At 35.6% G+C, this 21,177-nt stretch overlaps 1 protein-coding gene across 1 annotated transcript in view; it reads left to right on the top strand.

Moving 5' to 3' along the window:
- The window catches only part of LOC149531750 (3'(2'),5'-bisphosphate nucleotidase 1-like), a 59,483-nt gene extending 56,498 nt beyond the window's left edge, over positions 1–2,985 (top strand). The window contains exon 8 of the mRNA XM_089811898.1: positions 2,667–2,985. Coding sequence (XP_089668024.1) covers positions 2,667–2,842 — 176 coding nt within the window. The 3' untranslated portion in view covers positions 2,843–2,985. The remainder of the gene's footprint in view (positions 1–2,666) is intronic.
- The last annotated feature ends 18,192 nt before the right edge of the window (positions 2,986–21,177 follow it).

The following is a 21,177-nucleotide window of genomic DNA, read 5'->3' as shown; positions in this document are numbered from 1 at the left end:
ATGCCAATCTCTAAGACCATATTCTCCAACATCAATGCTAATGTCTGAGCATTTTTTACCTTGTTGGAGGCATCGATTGATTTCAGGAACACCACATTATCATTACAGCAGGCCAAAAAATTAATTATGGTCCTGCTCTTCCCATCCGTCCACCCGTCAGAAAGAATGGTGCAACCAAATTTTGTCCATTCTTGTTTCTGTTCCTCAACAAATGCTTTGGCCCTCTCAACAGCATTTCCAATAAGCCTACAAAAACAAAATTTAGTTATGTCTTAGATTCTTAGTAATTTAAAATTGATTTAGACTTTAGTAATCAACATTCTAATTTCTAGATAAATTAATTAAAATTTAGAACTAAGTAAAAAGTTAAAAATTAAAAGGAAATCGAGTGTAATAAAATTATTCGCTTACCTGCCACCCAACACAAAACGAGAAGGGAACTTGTACCCCTTTCCTGCAACTGTCAACCCTGTGGCCAAAGCCTCCCAATAGGGACTGTCAACAACACTAATAGGAAGGTTGTTGAAAACCCAGAAATCTGCTAGTGCATTGTCCAACTGGTCATGGACCTCCTTATTCCATCTAGTGGCCTCTAATGAAGGTTGTGCACCAGGTGTGTGCCTCGTCACAAAATAGCTCCCTATCCCAGAAGCACCTGCTGATCCTGATGGTGCGGAAGTGCTAGGAGGTGTAGGAGTGGGAGTGGGAGTGGAACTCGTGAAAGAAAAAACACCCTGTTTGCGGACACGCGGCCCACGATAAGAGCTAGCCATGCTCTCAATGGCTGCCTCCTCCTCCTGAACATCAACGAAACTGCCCTGGGTCTCTGCTATGGCTGCCTTGACATGCAATTTATTCCGCTCTCTTTGCAATTTTTTTTGCTCTCCAGCTGCGAGCAAGGCATTTGCAAACCTTTTTATTTCTTCTGTTGTATTCTCACAAGGATTTGTATCATGTTTTGAGATCCCTGCGATGTGATATTTGAACCGGTAAATGCCCCCGGATATTACTTTTTCACATCGAATGCAAATCACTTTGGTTGGTTCATCAGGTGCTTCATAGGCATATTTCCATGCTTGATCTCTCGCATTCTTTGGCCTGGTGCCAATGTAGCCTGAGGGGCATGGAGTCAATGGCCATTTGTCTGCCATTTAAAACTGCTGCGGGCTGCCTACACATACAAATTTAAAAAAAAAACTATAAATAAATTATAACAAGATCAAAATTAACAGTTAAACAAAGAATTCAAGCAACATTCCAATAACAGCACCAATAAATTGAAATCCAAATAACATTCAAACAAACTAGCTGCTAGGGTTTCAAATTTTTTTAGAAAGGGCAAATTTTTAGCATAAATTCGATCTAGAATGGAAAAAAATGCAAATGAATGCATTTAATCTTGCTTACATTCATCAAATGCATTCCTAACTAATTAGGAATGTATTTTTATCCATTTACATGTAAGAAAAAAAAATACAATCTCTTGCAAAAACAAAAAACAAAGATTCAAATCACTTACCTAGTAACGAAGAAATCGAATCAAAAGGCCTCCAAATGCACTTGATTCTGCCTATTTCTTGCCAAGAACTCCTTCTCTATCCTCTCCTCTCCAAAACACCCTAAGCAATGTAAAAACATAATGAAAAAAACGTGTTTTTTCGTCACTTTATGTGACTGCCGGGCGCGAGCGATTTTTTGCAAAAAAATCGCGATTTTTAGGCAATTTTTTAGGCGATTAATCTGCGATTTTTTTGGAAAAAATCTGCAAAAAAAAATCGCGATTTTTGGGGCGACTAAATCGCCGGCCCCAAAAAATCGCGATTTTATCTCGTATCGCCGATTAATCGGCGATACTCACATCTATGATTCCACCAACACCTTAAGAGCATAGGACATCAATCCACGAGAAGTTGTCACTATACTGATGGACATATCCAAGTAGTTTGGAGTGCTCCTAGAATATCTGATTCTTACTGGCTGATCTTACCAAATGCTGGAATTTAATTTAAAAAAATTAAATGCACATGTAACTTTCTTTAAGGTAGGCATTTCTCTAATACCAAACGACTATAGCTTATCTTGGTGGATGCAACTATTAGCTATATAACCAGCCATTCCTCAATCTGAGAAGTTGTCACTATCCTGATGGACATATCCAAGTAGTTTGGGGTGCTCTTAGAAAATCTGATTCTTACTGGCTGATCTTACCAAATGCTGGAATTTAACTTTTAAAAATTAAATGCACATGTAACTTTCTTTAAGGTAGGCATTTCTCTAATACCAACCAACTATAGCTTATCTTGGTGGATGCAACTATTAGCTATATAACCAGCCATTCCTGTAGATTGAGGGATAAGGATCTCGTTTCCATTTCAATATTTCCCTGTACCGGCACATGCAGCACATGACGGCTATATTGACGTATAATATAATCACACTTCATCACTGATTGCTTCTATGATCATGCAGTCCCTGCATTTGTACAACCTTTATTTGGATACATTTTTTTCTACTTACATGATTGCTTCAACTTCAGCTTGTTTTCTTTGGATGACTTTAATGAAAATCCCGAAGATACAAAAAATCAAATGGTTAAATTTATTTGCCCCGAGCTTCTCATCTTTCTTTTAATCTTGCTGAATATAAAATATTTCTGTGAATTGCAGAGGCAGGTGGTCATGTGGTTGATGCTGCTGGGAAATCTCTCGATTTCTCCAAGGGAAGATACTTGGACGTAGAAAAGGGCATCATTTCAACTAATCCCATGTTGATGCCGTTGCTTCTTAATGCGGTTAAAACAGCTGTGGAAGAAAAAAGTGTTGGAAGCGATGGTTCCCTATAGCACACTTTATTTGTTTGGTAGACATAAATTAGTTTATTTGTTGATGTTATTGTGCTGTTTGAATACATTTGTTTTCATAATGTCTTTCGCAATTGGAAAGTGTAATTAGGAATTGAAAAAATGCAAATAAGATTGCTTTTTTATCAGCTGTTCAAGATGATTGGTTTTGCTTTTCTTGTCATCTTTGCATTTTAGCCCTTTGAGAAATGTGCGGGCTACTTCTTTTTCTTCGTTTTATCTACTTTAAATAAAGTCTTTGATTTATTATGGAGCTTTGTCAAGCAGTGCTCCCTGCGGACATGTCTTCTGCAAAATTTGACCTATCCCCTATAGGGAATGTTTTGAGTACTCGGGGATGTTAAAGGTTCTGGGTACTTTTTTTCTCATAAGGAAATGCATGCTTGGGCACATCAGGAGATGGCTAGCATACAGCTGAGGCATGTTGCAGTCATGGTTTTGACTCCATTCAGCTGGGAGGAACAGTCAATATTTGACATTACATAAAAATCTTAATTTTACATGACAGGATTGAGTGTTCTTTAAGAATGAGGAATACCCATCAAAAAATAATTTTAGGTCGCTGAATTCGGAGTTCCTATAGCTTATTAATGCTGTCACGGATCTGTATGGTACTTCAAGGATATGGAATCCCATAAATCAGTTTTAGCAGAAAGAATGTTACAGATGTATGAAGGGAAAGAGAGAGCTAGGTCGTAGAAGACATTTTTCATGTTATTGACATCTTGGTCCATACAAGTGAGTGTCTATTCCTGTATGGTGTAGGTAATGGAAAACCTCACTTTCTATGTTAAGAGGCTTTAGGTTCAACCCAGATATGCTAATTTTCTATGTTGACAAATTTATCGGTAAGAAATGTTCACAAAGGCCAAAAGTAAATGAGTAATTTCTACATTTAATGTAAATGCACGACTTTTTATTTAATTTAAACTTTTTTCCTATATATATATATTTGCATTGAAGAAGATATAAAGTCAACACCATTGTTAGGTGTCCACAAGGACTTTACTAATAAACCTAGTGCCCTTCAACATATTTTAGGGCATGTACAAAATAAAAAATTCAAAAATATAATTAAAAGAATAACCTCAAGATGTTGATGTTATTAGTGTCTTTTACATTAACAAATGTTTGGGCTAGATAGGCGAATGCATATCAAATGATAATTCTTTAATGCTAACACCATCACTTGAAACACTTGCATTCTAGGTTTGTACAACACAATTTGAAGAGAGAACATTTAATTTAATTAAGTTTGGTATGAGGACTATTGCAGCTATATGGGTCTTCTTTTTTTCTATCCCGTAACAAAGTGTTCATTTAAGAGAATTAATAACTAGATGACATGTTTCTTGTTATTGATATTATCAGGCAATACAATTAAAAGCACACTCATTGTAATATCCCTTCCTTAGACTAATCAACAAATGACAGGGAGTTGATCTATCATACCAATTCTCGTAGGTCAACAATATGGAACAAGGGCTTACTTAGTGTCATGGAGCTTTAAAGGGGCTTTGTGTCATTTTAAGTAGTTTGAGACAATATTTTTTTGATTTTAGGAGGGATCCTTATTTTAGTTGACCAAAACACAATTAGAGGACCTCCAAGATCATTATGGAGACTTCGGTTACAATTTATAATTTTTAGGGATTGATTAAGAGTTGACCGGTATACATCAAGGACTTCCAGGATCATTCTCAAGACTTTGATTGCAATTCTTACTTTTGAGGGAGGATTCTTGTTTTTAGGAGGAATCGCTAGTTGGCCTATAGGATTTATACATAATCCGTAATTTTGATTAGGTGGATTTAGTCAAATGCTAGTTTTGAGGTTAGATGAACATTTTATGAATAAATCAGAAAACATTGAAATGTTTCCTAAATTGGATTAAATAAAATAATATTAATGAACTTATATAGTTACTATTATTATAATACAATATGATAATGTCTTGGTACTTTCTCCTAGGCAGTCAAAGTATTAAGTTATATAAATAAAAGGAGTCCATATTAATAATGGAGAATTATGCCTTGGAGTTCAATTTATTTTGGAAGGCATAAATTTTAACAAACAAATGAAAAAAAAAACCTTAAAAGTTTGATGGAATTGGAGGGAGAGGGAAAATGTTAAAACAAAACTTGGGCCTAGATTTTTAAATTACCAAGTTATTTTCTTCAACATTTATGGAGTTGATAGTTGGAGCTAATGATAGCATCAAATCTGATTCTTTGAGGGCAAAGATCCTTGAAGAATGAGTAAATTGGATGGAACCCCATTTAGCAATTGAGGAAGATCCACACAAAGTTGTCAATTGGGCATTCTTGGAGCATTTGTAGTGTTGTATTAACAGACTAGAATTGAGAGAGCTGAATATTATTGATCATAATTTGTAGATTCAAGTTGTTGCAATAGATTTTTACATTACTATGCATTATCTTAATATTGTTATTGCTCATATTTGTTGAAACCGTAATATTTGGTATTACAACAGTATACTTATCGGTGAATTGGTAGGAAATATTAGGTTTGAGTACGAGTAATGGTAGAGGAGGGCAAGCTTAAGGATTAGGAGTTCAACAATCAAAACTAATAAATATGGAAGATACAAATGAATAATATCTATATCAGAAGGATCTTATCTTGCCATTGGGTGGAAAAAAAAGAAATCGACGAGTACCTCATATGAACAATGGGAGGTTCTTGATAGGAAGACACTAGGAGCAATAAGGTTGTGTTTGGTATCGTCGGTGGCTTTCAATACAGTAAAGCAAACCACAAATGGTCTAATAAAAGCATTGTACAAATTGCATAGGAAATCCTCAACCCCAAACGAGGTATTTTCTTATGAAAAAATTATTTAATAGGAAGATGCCAGAAGGTGGTTTGGTTAGTAATCACTCGAATGAATTTAACATAGTTACTATTTAGCCAAGTTTTGTAAAAGTAATTTTTGATGATGAGGTTAAGTCTTTCTTGATTTTATGCTCATTGTTTAAAAGCTAGAATGACTTTGTCACGATTGTAAGTATCTTTGTCCTTGGTTTAAACACACTGATGTTGGTGTTATCCTTAGCAAGGAAATGTGATGGAAAAACATGGGTGAAACATCTGATAGTGCTTTGATTGTTGAGAGCAGGGGTCAACCAAGGAAAACAGGAAAAAACCCAAGTAATTTTGGGAAATCTAGAAAGGGTATATCCAAATCTAGGGTAAATGTGGATTGTTGACATTGTGGAAAGAAAAGTCATTTGAAGGGAGATTGTTGGTTTCAAAAGGTAAAACTAAGAGATGGACAACAAACAAATAACAAAGAAGTAAATGTAGCAAGTGATGTGTTACATATGCTTTGATTCTTTCTTTGGATAATACTACTGATACGTAGATGTTAGATTCAGAGGCTTACTTTCATGCCACACCCCATCGAAATATTTTCTTGACTAAATTCAAGGTGATTTTGGATAGGTTTATTTAGGTGATGATGAACCATGCAAAACTGTTGGAAAGGGAAGTATACAAATAAAATTATTGAATGGAAATTAGTGGTTGTTGAAAGACATAAGAAATGTTCCTCATTTGAGAAGAAACTTAATATCATTAGGATATCTAGGAAGTGAAGGATGCACAATCATGTTTACAAAGAGCTTGTGGAAGGTTACTAAAGGTTTGTTCATAGTAACAAAAGGGGCAAAGGTAGGTACATTGTATTTATGTGCTGGTAATACTAATTATCTATCTCCCTAGCTTCCACAAGAACATGTACTACTCTATGGCACAATTGATTTGGGCACGTGAGTGGGAAAGGGATGAAGATTCTCCATTCCAAAAAAATATTGCTAGGTTTGAAATAAGTTAGTTTGGATTTTTGTGAGAACAATGTTATAAAAAAGAAGAGAGTCAGATTTCTTAGAATAATGAAGGGAAAAAGTAAAAGTATAGAGCTTGTGCAATTTGATGTATGGGAACCAACCCAAGTAGCATCTCTTGTAGGATCTTATTATTATATTACTGTTATTGATGATGCAACTAGGAAAACTTGAGTTTATTTCATTCACAATAAGTATGATGTATTTAAGTCTTTAAGAAATGAGACAGGAAATAACTTAAACTATCTTAGACTAGATAATGAAGTAGAATACTATAATAGAGAGTTTGATAGTTATTGTTCATACAATGAGATTCATAGACAAGATAGTTTTTAAAACCCCACAAGAAAATGGTGTTTGAAGGGATGAACAAAACTATTATGGAGCATGTAAGAAGTATGAGATTACATGCAAGGTTGCCTTTGCATTTTTGGGAAGATTTAGTTGATAGGCAGAGGGCCTCCAAGTTCATTGGTTGGTGGTATTCCAAAGGAGGCATGGACAAACAAAAAGGTAAACTAATTCTTGAATTTTTTTGTTGTAAAACATTTGTCCATATTGATATAGAAAACCAATTAAGGCTTGAGGAAAAATCAAAGAAGTGTACTTTTATTGGGTACAGACTTAAAGACATGGGTTATAGTCATAGGATTTTGAGAATCACAAAATCATTAGAAGTAGAGATGTCATATCATATTCAAGGATCTAATACATGGAAGGAAGTAAAAAGAGGAACACACAAAACCCATTGTGCTTGATGAAATCCCAGTAAACATAGTCCCAATAATGCCAAAAAATGTTGAACAATTAGGAATCAAAATGGTTTCCTTAAACTCTAGTGAGAAGATCTTGTAGGATGAGAAAACCTCTTGAATAACATTCTCCTTATGTTATGTATTATTGACTGATTTTGGTGAACCAAAAAGTTATGCAAAAGAAATGTAGGTTGAAACTAGAAAGAAGTGGGAGCAAAGAATGAAAGAGGAGATGGATTCATTGTTACGAAAACCATAAAGAAATGGGAAGAAAAAATGAAAGAGGAGATGGATTCATTGATACAAAATCAAACTAGAGAGTTCATTGAATTGAGTGAAGGTAAAAAAACATTGCCTCCAAATAGGTTTACAGGCTAACATAAGAACATTGAGGTAAGAAAAGATAAAAGCTAGATTTGTGGTGAAAGGATTTGCATAGAAAAAAATGTATTGATTTTGATGAACTATTTTTTTTTGTTATCAAAATGAATTCAATTTGAACTATTCTAAGTCATGTGGCTATATAAGACTTGCATCTGGAACAATTGTAAGTCAAGATATATTTTTCCATGGAGATTTAGAGGAATATATTTATATGAACAACCACAAGGATATGAGGTCAAAGGCAAGGAGGTCTCAGTGTGTAGGTTGAAGAAGAGCTTGTATAGGCTAAAAAGAGCACTCCAAAAATTGTATTTGAAATTTGGGAGCTTTATGGTTGAACAAGGTTGCAACAAATGCCATTCTAATCATTGGGTTTATTTCAAGAGATTGGATAGTGATAGCTATATTATATTGTTTTTGATTAAGGAAAACAGGTTTTGAAGGGTGCCTGAAACCCTGTACAAAGCTTAGGATTTTCAATAAGCATTGTGACAAAGATACAACAGACTAAGAAGGATCTGATTAATGGTGGCAGAAAAGTCTGTCACCAACAAAATCAAAACGTCCGAATACGAGCCAAAGAACCCAACAGTGGGCTCCACCTCCAAAAGCCAGGCACAACGAGGGAGCTCACGATTTGCCCTTTAATTTAGAGCCTCCCTTGCCCGACCTAAGAATCAAATCTAGTGGAGGAATATAGGGCTTAGATTTCTTTCGTTTTACAACAGTCCATCCATCCTCCACCCTTTCTGCCTCACCAAGCCAAGCCCCAGAAGAAGAGAGGAGGCTAGGGAAAGCAGAAGCAACCAACAGATCAATCTCCCTAGGAGAAACTGAAGAAGACAGGTCGCCACCAGGACTAGGAAGAGTAGCCAAATCTGAGACAGGAGGAGGGATAGGGTCCAAACCCGAAGGCCAGACATCCATAGTGACCAAAGGCCCCAAAGAAGCTTCATTCGAGGGAGAGCTAGCCATAGGCGGAGAACCATCCTCAGGATTTGGGAACACATCTAGAGACTTATGCACCATATAATATTCGGAGGAGGCCCCTGGCCACCAGGAAGGAGGTCGCCTCAGCTTGGACTTTCACAGTAGAGCAACGAGTAGCCATGTGACCTGTCATATAACAAATCCTACAGCGAAAGGGGACACCTTCGTAATCCAGAGTTTGGGTCCAAGAGCCCCACGAGGAGGCCAAGAAAATGTTCTTTGGGAGGCCCTTTGAGACATCCAACTCAACAAGGATTCGTGCACACATCGAATGGAGAACATCAGAAGGACCCGAGTCCACATATAAAAAATTTCCAATAGCATTCCCCACTAATTCCAAAACAGAGTCAAGCCAGAGGTGCATAGGGAGATTCAGAAGCCTAACCCAAATGGGGACCTTGTTGAAGGACTCTGTGAGTGGGTCAAAATCCATATGCCACAGTTTGGCCATGAGTGGGAAACGATCTTGCCATGAGAAACCATCACACAGAATAGTCTTCCTGTCTTTAGCAGTTGCAAACTTGACAATGAAGAATCCTTTAGCATTCGGGAAGATCTGAACACCATTGTCTAAGATTGGTTCCCAATGCTTGGAGATCCAAGCATGGAGATCAGAAAGAGAGGGCCAAAAACCCCAGAATCGAAAAACAATAGCTAGGGCAGAGAAATCCTTCGTCATACTAAAAATTTCATCAACAATATCTTGATCTAAAACAACCCTTGCTGGGCTAGAGACACTCACCGAAGAGGCCTCTCGAGGACGAGAATGCCCAAAAGAGAGACCCACGAGAGGAGCAATGCCATGCAAGCTGGCCTCAAGGGCAGCCACATCAGCATAGGAGGAAACCCTACCCCGCGGACCAACAACAAAAACCACAGGAGGGGAATCCGCAGTAACTACACTAGCCACAACATCAGTGCAAATAGGAGAGGTCAAAACAAGGGTTCTCGTAGAGGCACTGGGTGGACACGAAACTGAAAAAGTTGGGTCGGGAGGAGGAAAAACGCCACCTAGAGAAGGCATGAGGGAAACCCTAACCCCCCCAACGACACCTTCCACCATAGCAGACCCTGAAGGCGACGAAGGAAGAACCTCAGCGGCTAGCACAAAAGCAGAAGCGAACACCTGGGAGAGATCCACAGGGATGCCTGGTTTTGTAAATACATAGGAGCAGGAAGCCATAGTGCTGGTTGAGCAGATTATGATAGCTATATTATATTGTTATTATATGTTCATGTCATGCTTGTTGTTGGGTCTAACAAGCAACACAAAATGACCTTAAACATAAATTAGCATAATCCTTTATTATGAAAGATTTGGGTGCAACAAAATAATTCCTTGGTATGAGAATAACTAGGGATAGGAAAATCCACGCATCAACATTGTCTTAAAGTGATTATGTAACACCCCTCTAGAAAACCGATGACAAATTAACTAAAGTGTACACTATGTTGATGCAATGATTTATTTTTCTTTATTGTTAAACATACATAAACAATATAGATGGACATTCAGAAACATAAGTGGACAAGTAGAAACATAAGTTTATATTTCAATGTTAACACATGATTAAGATACAATACTAATATACATAAACTTAGTTAACTAAAATAAGGGTTCCAAGACATAATTAATTTTAGGAATAATATCTAACTACTAAGATCAACCATACATAATCACATGATATATCTTAAGTTCATTTTAAAACCCAAATTAAATGTTCCTAATTCTTAATTAATCATTATCAAATGAACACGTCATGGAGATTACTAATGCATATATATGACATAGAAGGAATCAAGTTACACTTATCATATCCATATAAGCAAGGTACAATCCATAATATATAATGATACATCATGGCATATACAATAATACATCTTCCATTACACATATCATAAGATAAGATAAGATTAGATAAATTTATTAATGTCCAACAAGAGACCAATGAGGGTCTAAGGGACTAGAAACAATACAAAGGGCAAACGCTAGCAGAGGGAGCACCAAACTGTGTCCATAGAAAGAACGTGAGAGAAAAACAAACAAAATAACTGAGAAAAAGGAATAACAATAGCTAATAACTCCTCACATGCAAGAAGTAGTCCAGAATGGAAAGATGGACATCAGGGCAATCAGGTACTCTAGAAGGTTGCCTATGAGGTCTACTAAAGAGACATTGTTGAGTGTGATCTCTGCGGGGTCTCACAGATCTGGTGTGAACCAAAATAGTGCAAAGAGGTCGCTTCAATCCTCAGGTAGGAACTGAAGGACTAAAGAAAGAGGTGATGAGTTGTGTAGGGGTCGATGTCGAGCAAGGATGGAACTGTATAGTGTGCTCGCGAAGCTGCATGGTCTCTTGAAGATATTCAAGACAGTGCTAGTCAATATATCTGAAGAATGAGGGAAGAGATCGACACTCTCTAAATAAATAGTAGAATCTCCCTCGAATCTCATAGTAAATGGGACAATGAAAAATAAAGCGAGACTCGGTCTCAACCTCCCCAAGGTGATAAAGCCAACAGATGTTTTCCTCCCTACCAATCTGGTGATTATTCTAAATACGTAGCTAGTGAGAACCCACCCTAAAAGATCCCAAGGAGATGTAAAGAGTGTGAGTCAAAGGACGAGTGAGGTACCAGGGATGTAAGATGATCTCGTCTTGAATATCAAGAAAGTGCTCAGCATAGAAGGCCATGCACAGACGGAGTCCACCTGGGGGATTCCTCCAGGTCGTGATAACATACTGTCTGTAGATGTCAAGTCTAACATGCTCATTCAACTCTCGTTGAGGTGGAAGAAGATGGGCAAGAGTGTCTAGAGAAAACTGGAAGGGGGGAAGATGATCCAAGCTAATAGCAATCGAGGCCAAGAGTGAAGAAACCTGGGTGTACCAACAACAAGACCTATGACTAGAGTCTGAACCAACAACCTCCATAGGGGAACAATAAGCCAAGTAGGAATATTTGTAAAGATTGTCGGAGGAATCATCAAAGCTTTGGAGCTGATGAAGGAGCCAAACTAAATCAAAGATGGTCCCCAATCTAAAAGGGTGAGTACCAAACTCAGCCAGAACAATGTTGTGTAGTGTGAATCGGTGACATCTGATAATGCACCGAAGGAAAAGAGTTTGGACTCTCTCAACAGAGGCCTAGTTAGACTCCAAGAGGGAGGGGCCCCAAATAGTAGAGCCATAGAGGACAGTCGGCTTGACCAGGGAGTCAAGAAGAGACATCTTAGTCGTGGTATCCTGGAAGTGGTGTCAAAAGCACTATCGCTCATAGGGATAACAATAATAAAGCAAATCAAAAGTACATATACATCTCCTAAAGGTTATCTCAAACCAATACATCATAGAATACATGATAACATGATGAGCACTATGAGAGTCTCCAAGCAATGAACAAGAAGATAAAGGCAACAATAAGGATCATCCAATGATGAGAGCATTAAAATTAGATCTCATTGTACAAGAATCACTACCATCTAACCACGTGGAATCTACAGGTCCACCCCCATTGTGCGAAGGAGATAACAACATGCCTCACTCAAGGAAACAACCAAACAAACAAGACTAATGAAAATGGTACATTGTATAAAATGGTAATAAATGATTATAAGGTATAAATGATCAAACCACAAATCAAGTGTACCAAATATTTATGTAGGAGAACACACATAGAGAAGTATCACCACATATGTCAAACGCTTGAGTCTCATCCTAGGAGTCTCTTTGGTCCTCATCATTTAAGTGACCATATGTGGTATCAATAATCCTCTCATACAAACAAGAAAAATGAATTATGCTAGACCTCACTCAAGCATCTTCTCTCAGTCCCATCCTAGCTTGCACCAACACTCAAGGCATGTGTGAGGAACACAATTATCTTATTAATATTTTATTTAAATAAATTTATTAAGTTACCACTTAATTAAGCTCCTTACAATGATTGATCCTAAATACCACTTGAGGGCCTTGACGCTCATTGGAAGTCACTTCCCCTCTATGTTCCTAGATAACCTACCCTAATGCTCTAACGAAAATAAAATAAAGAGAAAGGAGAACCAAAACCATACAAGACTTCTCAAAAATAATAAATTCATGAAAACCATCAAAACAAAGTAATCAAGTTTAAAAAAGAATTTCTCATCCTACACAAGGTTATGAAATGTCCATCCCACAATGGACATCTCAATAAATATCAAGTAACAGATTCTAATAGTTCTCATAACACAAGATTAATGGTGATCAAAAACATCAATATCATCTCTCTCGAAAAATGGAGTGAAACGTAAACCAAAAATATCATCTTTCAAATCATAGATACACTCAAATATATATATGTATGTATGTATGTATGTATGTATGTACATATTGTAGGAGTTGATGAAATCCAACTCCGTAGTCGCCAAGATCACCTGCATGCAAATAGCTTGCTGAAGAGAAACCGAAGGAGCAAGAGCTTGAAGAAAATAATGCAAGAGAAAATATTTCACAATAGGAAAAATGAAATTGCTATGTGAATGTATGAATTTACAATGAGAGAGAGATCGCTTATAAAGGCCTCAAGGAGGCTTGTAGAACAAGCTGGAAGGAGGTAGAAGATAAGGTTGACAACTAAACACTCTTCCACAAAAAGGTGGAACATGCTAGAAGGGAAAAAACTCTTGTGTTGTCAGCAACTCATCACTACATGCATTAAATACTAAATATTAAATAAATGCATTAACCTAAGTAAGCTTAAGTAAATAGAATAAATAATAAATAATAAATTATTTACTCTAACACCCCCCCCTTAAGTGCAACTTAGGGGAATGCCTTAAGCTCACAAAAACTAAGATGAAATGTAGAATGGGTCTCAGAAATGAGGCCATGTTAGGTACCCATGTCCAATGCAAAGAGATGCAACCTCTGAAAACAGAGAAAGAGGGAAAACCTCATGGGAAAAACCCGCCTCCAAAAAGAGGTAAGTACAAACATGCTAAAAAAATAAAGGAAGAAAGGAAGGAAGGCCTCAACAAGACCCCCCAAGGATAACTTCCACAAAACCATAAGTACAACTAGCCCCCCCATGAGAATAATCACCAAAGCCCCCCCAGAATGATGGAGTTCCTATAGAAATGATCGAACCAATGAAAATCCAATGTAGAAGGAACAAGGGCACATAACAAGGGAACCCCTGAATGAGAGGGCAAATTGGAAGGCTTAGCTAATGCCCAAAGGAGAAAGTATGAGGATCTTGAAAGGGAATCCCCAAGGCAGGTGTGATGACGCTATCATGAATGTCTACTATAGAATTCACAATAGGTACACCTAGAGGCTCGATGAATGGAGTTGGAGGATTAGGTAGAGCAAAAGAAGAATAATCCTACTGAAGAGAAAAGACCTCAACTGGATGTGGTGTGAAAGTCAAAATAGGGATCTCAGGAACAATACAAAGGTTCAAGTATCCTGACTGCACCACATGATGCTCCTGTGGGAGAGAAGAAGTGTGCTTCAACAATGGAGATGGTGGACCAAAGTGCAAGAAGGTGTAGAGACGAGTGGAAGGATCAACTGCCCTTGTAGCAATAAGACCTCCTATAGCATGATCTCGAATGAAGACTGAATCAACAGTAAACTCAACTATCTTCCTTGATCCATTGTGTGTAATCTGAGAAATTGGGAGAAGGTTGGTAGACAAAGATGGAGCATACAATACATCATTGAATACACCATCCTGGATGTGAACTGAACCTTTCCCACAGACTGGTAGTGCAGTGTTATTCGCCATGAGAATATGAGGAATAGGAGAAGCCTCAAGAGTAGAGAAGACACCTTGAGAGGATGTCATATGGTGAGAAGCACCAGAATCTAGTATCCAAGGAACTTGTGAAGGAGATGCAATGGTAGCCTGTAATGCATGACCCTTTCAAAGATGTGATGTAGATGGAAAAGATGTGGAAGGAGACTAAAAGGCAAACCCTTGTGAGGTAGAAGAGGATGGAGAAGAAATAATGTTCTTCTTCTGAAGAGCTTGCAAATCTGCAATTTGTTTCTCATAGCCATCAAATCTCTTCTGAAAACAATGTGCCTCATCATGAGATCCTTTCTGAAAATAGGAATAGGTAGGAGTCTTAGTCTTCTTTTTCTCCTTCTTCTTAGAAGATGACGAACCAGTAGAAGAGGGAACTGATATCTGCTTCGACTTCTGCTCCCGTGTATCCTTGACAAACAATGCCTCTGACTGTGAACCTGAAAGTGAATCTATTTGATTGATCTTGGACTATTCACGAGTTAATCAATCACAAAATATCTCAAATGAAGGCATCTTGTGTCTATCACCCAATGCATCCATAGTGGAGTAGAAAGTAGAAGAGAAGATCTGATACTGTCCCCTCAACTTTGAGTGTATAAAAAAGATACACTCATAATTTGTCTTGGTTTTCCCACATCCCTACAAAAGTGTACGCAAAGATTTGAATTTCATTAAGAAGTCCTCAATGGTGGGAAAGCTGTCAAGTGTCAAAAAAGTCAACTTTGCATCAAGCTACAATGCCTAGAATTCATTTACTGTGCCAAACAAAGTCTAAAATTTGAGCCAGTAAGCCCGAGGAGTGGTCAAACCATCCAAGTGGAATAGCAGATTGTCTGAAATGTTCAGTGCAATCAATCCCATGGCCTCATCCATTTTGTTCCCATCCCGAAGAACCTCAAAAGGGCGTGTGAGAACAGGTTGATTCTCATCTAGACATGACCATAAGCCTCCTGACATGATAAGCTTTTATCATTTGTGCCTTCCAAGTGTGATAGTTGTGTGGCATGAGACGGGTCATAGATGGATCCACCATTGAGAGAGAAGAAGACAAAAGTAGAAGGGTCTTATTTTGAATTAAATTACAGAAAAGAAAATGCTCCCCCCCCCCCCCCCCACAATGTATAAATTGGGCACTCTTTACTTAGTGCGATTACAATAGCCAATTTAGGGCCTATTTCTGAAAGTAGTATTTTTGTCTACAAAACTTCTAATCTAATTACAGATCTGGAAAGTAGACAAAAAAAATACACTTTAAAAAAAAAATAGAACTTGATTATGTGTCCAGAGGAGCATGTACTAAGCATTTTAAGTGGCAAAAATTGGGAATTGCGAGTTGCAAAAAAAATTCAAGAACAGAGATCTCAAACCACCTATACCAATGTGTAGATCACAAAATCCTACCCAAAAAAAAAAATTGCTCGAAAAAATGAGTTCGTATGAGGGAGATATGGTTGTTTGAAAATCACCTCTATAGTTATTTTTTTTGAATTTCCGCCGTCGCACCTCCAAAAAATAAAGAAAAAAGCCCAAAAAATATCAGATTTATTATGCCAAACCCTCTTTCTCCTTTTTCTCCAAATACTGAAAAAATGCTCTTCCTCCCAATTGAAGAAAAAATCACAAACAAACTAGGGTTTGTGTCTCCGAATTGCAGCTTCAAAAAAATCCTTCAAACAAGAAGCAACATGGAGGCTGTGAAACCATATAAGAGTTGATGAAATCCAACTCCGTAGTTGCCAAGATCACCTGCATGCAAATCGCTTGCTGAAGAGAGACCAAAGGAGCAAGAGCTTGAAGAAAATAATGCAAGAGAAAATATTTCACAATAGGAAAAATGAAATTGCTATGTGATTGTATGAATTTACAATGAGAGAGAGACCGCATATAAAGGCCTCAAAGAAGCTTGTAGAATAAGTTGGAAGGAGGTAGAAGATAAGGTTGACAACTAAGCACTCTTCCACAAAAGGTGGAACATGCTAGAAGGGAACAAACTCCCGCATTGTCAACAATTCATCACTATATGCATTAAATACTAAATATTAAATAAATGCATTAACCTAAGTAAGCTTAAGTAAATATAATAAATAATAAATAATTAATTATTTACTCTAACACATATGTACATATATATGTGTATATATATGCACATATGAATATATGTATATATGTACATATATATGTGTATATATATACACATATGTATGTACACACACACACACATATATGCACACACACACACACACACACACACACACATGTATGTACATATATATGTGTGTATGTGTGTATGTACACACACACACACACACACACACACACACATATAATTGTGACATAAAAAAATGTTATGAACTTCAACAATATAACTCGAGTAGTAAAAAGGTACAAAATCATAAAGATTAGTTTAAAAGATCAATTTCCACCCAGGGTGACATCCTACCCATACATACAACAAAACAAAACCAAAAAAACATGAACTAAAGCATGCACATGTATCGTATTTGATATCTTGGTAATTCCAATAATGTCTTGTTATCCAATAATTTAGATTCACAATGTCATATCAAGTATTACTTAATCCTCATTTAAAAATGACATTGACACTTAAGTTTATACATGAAACTCTTATAATCGTAAAATTCAACCAAATCAAAATACATAAAAGATACAACAATATAAGCGTGCTCAAACAAGGGTTCTCAAATTAATGTCATAAAAGAACATTATGTGCATATATATATATATGTACATGCATATACATACACATATATGTACATACATACATACATACATACATATATATGTGTGTGTATATGTGCACACACACACACACACATATACATATATATGTATATACACACACACATATATATATATATGTATATACATATATATGTATATATACATATATATGTATATATACATATATGTATATACATACATACATATATATATATATACATATATATATATATATGTATGTATATACATATATGTATATATACATATATATGTATATATATATATATGTATGTATGTATATACATATATGTATATATGTATATACATATATGTATATATATATATGTATGTACATATATATATACATGTATATATGTATATATGTATATATGTACATATATATATACACACACATGTATATATGTATATATGTACATATATACATATATACATATATATATGTATATATGTACATATATACATATATATATATGTATATATGTACATACACACACACACACATATATGTATGTATGTATATGTATGTACATATATAACATACATACATACAAACATATATATATATATATATATATATATATATATATATATATGACATAAAAGAACATTATGAACTTCAACAATATAATATGAGTAAAGGTACAAAATCATAAAGATAAGTTTAAAACATCAATTTCCACCTAGGGTGACATCCTACCTATACATACAACTAAACAAAACCAAACAAACATGAACTAAAGCATGCACATGTATCATATTTGATATCTTGGTAATTCCAATCATGTCTTGTTATCCAATAATTTAGTTTCACAATATCGTATCAAGTATTACTTAATCCTCATTTAAAAATGACATTGACACTTAAGTTTATACCTGAAACTCTTATAATTGTAAAATCCAACCAAATCAAAATACATAAAAGATGCAATAGTATAAGTATGCTCAAACAAGGGTTCTCAAATTAATGTCACCTTGACAATCTGAGTAAGGTTGTCAACTAGATGCTTGTCCATTATTTTAGGACAAATGACATCTTAGGTTAGGATTTAGACATGGATGTTATTTCCCCTCTTATCATTGAGATTTAATACATTAGGGCACACTCATCTTGGAAATTCAGGGAAGTCAATGCCCAATACCCACAATCTACATAAAAGATGAGCATGTACATACATAAATACACATACATACACATAACAATGGTGGGGATTACCACATCATGTAGATCTTGCAAACAAGTGACTACGACTTTGTCCTTCAACAACATCATACACCTCAAATAGAAATATAAAATATACATACCAACCATACACATGCAAGTATGGGGTCAATAACATCATAAATATAAATATAATCATAATATGCAAATAATCATTATCATCTACCTAACATGATATAATCAGATGATCAAAGTCACAATGTTCTACATCATCCATTGGCATTGTAATAACATTAAAGCAACATCAAATATCACTAAAGATCTAATATGCAAATGAAAAGTGGCCCAAAAGGGTTTAGCAACATAAACATAAATGGTAGATGGGTGGATCTTACATATTACATAGAGGTTTTAAACACATTTTAGATGCAAGATGAAAAACTAGTTAGTATACCATTGTATAGTCATTTTAAGTATACATCATCCATTGGCATTGTAATAACATTAAAGCAACATAAAATATCACTAAAGATCTAATATGCAAATGAAAAGTGGCCCAAAAGGGTTTAGCAACATAAACATAAATGGTAGATGGGTGGATCTTACATATTACATAGAGGTTTTAAACACATTTTAGATGCAAGATGAAAAACTAGTCAGTATACCATTGTATAGTCATTTTAAGTTGTCGAAAAAGATGGGTCCCAAGACACAAGAGGCGATGGAGTACATGTCTATGGTTCCATCCCTTAAATGGTTGGAAACATGATGCATGCCATGGTATGTACAAGGCCATATATTGCACATGTAGTGGGAGTTATGAGGAGGTATATGAAAAGTCTCGAAAAAGGACATTAGAATACAATAAAGTTGATTCTCAGGTATTTGAGAGGTACAAAAAGTCATTCCTTATGTTTTGGAGGCTCTCATTCCACTTCAAAAGGTTGTGTTGATTCAAGTTTAGCAAAATATATTGATATCAAGAGGACCACTATTGGCAATATAATAACTTGGCAATAGAGGTGCATAAGAGAATAGTAGGTTGTATAATGACAATCAAAGTATGATTCATCTTGCAAAGAACTTAGCCCTTCACTCTAAGAACAATCACATCGAACTTTGACATCATTTCATACCCTTAGTTTTAGAGGATGGTGAAGCTAGAGAAGATACATATTAGAAAGAACTTTGTAGATATGCTAAATAAGGTAGTAAATCAAGAGAAATTGACTTCCTACTCGGTTTCTATTAGTCTTCAAGGTTGATCATAGTAGAAATGAGAAAAGTCAATTCTAATTGTATCAGACCAGTCGGAGTTTAAGGGGTGGTGATGATGCTACATGATCAATATCTAAGTGGAAGAATGTTTAGTGTAGAGCTTGATTAGTCTCCAAGTGGGAGTTTGGTAGTTTGTGGTCACCGATCATATAAGTAGTAATATACACTTGCTATGTATCCTTGTCAACACATTTATACATTATTTTTCCACCTATTCAAGTTGTACCATCCTCTAGGACATAAATATCATCACCTTAGGTGGCACATCACTAGAATTGTTTGAAATTGGGAAAATATTGAAAATTGTAGATCGAACCACTTATCAACATATTTATTCATTTTGTGGAAAATTACATCCCGTTGTAGAATTCTAGGTGTCCTACCATCTTCGAAGTTGACATCGAGGTTTAGGAAGTCTAATTTAGTGCATATTAGACTTGTAATTATGGAATATAATTCATAATGACCTCTAAAGGATATAGAATTAGGCGTGGAAAAATTAATTTTCTATCATCTTTCTTTTTGAAAGTCTTCTACACCTGTACTAGGTCTGGTATTTTTTTTAATGTCATTCTATTAGTTTGAATAAAATCAATAATGTCTCAATTGATTATGTAATTTATCTGCAATTTTTGTTCATCAAATTTTATAACCACTTTCACATTTACATTATGTACTTTCTAAAGTTCCAAATAAACCAAGAGACAAGAAAATCTAAAAAAAACATATGGTCTAAAAAATACATATGTGTGATAAAAACCAAAAAATTAGACTTTCTCACCATACACTGGTCAAAGACAAGTAGGTAAACAAACATTCAACTATTCACCATATAATTCGTATTGGGATATTTTATCCATGTATGGAGGAACTAGAGAAAGATTTAAAAAAAAAAACATTTTCATGTTGAAGATTAATGGTTCATCTTAGTAGTATAGAGTGAAATACTAATTCTGTCAGAGATGCAAGTTAGAGACTGTATATTTTGTAAGTTAAAATTTGGGCTGATTTTTAAAAAAAGTCATCCATCTATTCATCCTCACTTGTGTGCATTGTTAAGGTCATGAAAAATTTCTCTTTTGAATATATATAGAAGAATTATCAACTTTCTCCTTATGCACTCTCCCATCTTGATGATGGATCATGAAGTGTGATATAAAATATTGATGTAATAAAATTTCACACAACTCAATTTAGGAACATCGAAGTTAAATTTATCCCTTTTCTCTTTTGCTCCTTTATTTATAGAGAAGGTTTACAAATAGACAAATTGAGAATAAAGTATTTTGTCTTGTTCTAGTTTTTAACAAATTGTCTTGCACTTTG

The sequence above is a fragment of the Cupressus sempervirens genome, chromosome 11 (genome assembly GCF_028749045.1).
Source record: "Cupressus sempervirens isolate cs-2001-9-10 chromosome 11, ASM2874904v1, whole genome shotgun sequence".
Lineage (NCBI taxonomy): Eukaryota > Viridiplantae > Streptophyta > Pinopsida > Cupressales > Cupressaceae > Cupressus > Cupressus sempervirens.
The sequence above is the reverse complement of the archived record's forward strand: the minus strand, read 5'-3'. Positions and strand labels throughout refer to the sequence as shown.